At 39.3% G+C, this 1267-nt stretch overlaps 1 protein-coding gene across 1 annotated transcript in view; it reads left to right on the forward strand.

Moving 5' to 3' along the window:
- Positions 1-1267, forward strand: part of LOC102211662 (butyrophilin subfamily 2 member A1-like) — a 5901-nt gene extending 4634 nt beyond the window's left edge. The window contains exons 5-6 of the mRNA XM_005753710.2: positions 403-522; positions 662-1267. Of these exons, the coding sequence (XP_005753767.1) occupies positions 403-522; positions 662-1194 (653 nt within the window). The 3' untranslated portion in view covers positions 1195-1267. The remainder of the gene's footprint in view (positions 1-402; positions 523-661) is intronic.

Here is a 1267-nt window from a genome sequence, read left to right on the forward strand (position 1 = left end):
TAGCACACACTTGAATGCTCCAGACCTGCAGACTTTTATTGCTCGTGATCAATTAATCAAGTGCGTTTGATCAGCTGCAGCTGGCTGCTTACCCTCTTAATTCCTATGAAGGCATTAAGGGTGTACTTTGGTTTCCCACAGACTGCTTTTGCATTTTGTCTTAATTTTTGTTAAATAAATAAAGACACGTTTTGTAATTAAATTATTTTCAAACTGTATGGCCCAGATCATATTTTTATATTTATATTACTATGCGTTGATATGTAAACCTTAGTGGTAACATTTCAGTTAAAAGCAGCTTAGAAAACAAACTATGGAGATAATCTTCTCGTGTAATGAGTTTTATTTTATCCCACTGTTCGTGCTTGATCTTATTTTATTATTATTTTTAAATCATTTCAGATGAATGCATGAAATCCTCCACTCGAATCATCGCAACTGCTGTGGTGACGACCATCATGGTGCACACAGTAATCTGTGTTTTTACTTTGCTCTTTTTAGTCCAGAGAGGTTACTTGTCTGGTAAGTCAGTTTTTTTTGGCTCTATGGTTAACTGTTACTAAGTATTTTTTCATTCACTAACTTTTGTCTTTGTTGTAAGATCAGTGACCGTCAGGAGTGAAAGAAGTGCTAACTGTATATGTTTTTTGTGTTCATACAGTGGGACGACAAAAATCGAGCTTGGAGAAAGACGAGATCAAGCGATTAACTAAAGAGCTGAACGACCTCAAATCCAGGCAGAGTCCAGCACAACAGTCCAGCCAGTCCTCAAATAACCCTAGATCCTCACCAGGCACCTCTGAATGTGGCATCCCACCCCCACCAAAGTCTCCCTACCAAAGCAAGCCCCTTAAGCCAGCATCCTCAGCCAACGGCAGCCATCCAAAATCTGGCACCTTACCCCAGACTAAGGACTCAAAACCTGTTGCGTTAAGACAAAATCCAGCACGCAGCCCACAGATAAGAAGAAGCAGTTATGGCGGCAGTTCTGCTGTCTCAATAACTAATGATGCTGTGTCATTCACTCCTCTAGATTCAAAAGAAAAGCCTTTTCCCCGTTCAACTAGTCTGTCTGTGAAACGGACTCATGGAGTCATTCCAAGGTCTCCACGCAGGAATACTCTCTCAGGCATTTCTAACAACCCATACGGTGTCCTGGCAGATTTATCCGAAGATGAAAATCTGATTGGATAAAGAGTGATAACTAAATGTGATCAGGCAGGTTTAAAAATTGTATAAATAATAATAATAATAATAATAATAATAA

The sequence above is a fragment of the Pundamilia nyererei genome, unplaced genomic scaffold, assembly GCF_000239375.1.
Source record: "Pundamilia nyererei isolate P.nyererei 1_Seehausen unplaced genomic scaffold, PunNye1.0 scaffold00456, whole genome shotgun sequence".
NCBI classification, from domain to species: domain Eukaryota; kingdom Metazoa; phylum Chordata; class Actinopteri; order Cichliformes; family Cichlidae; genus Pundamilia; species Pundamilia nyererei.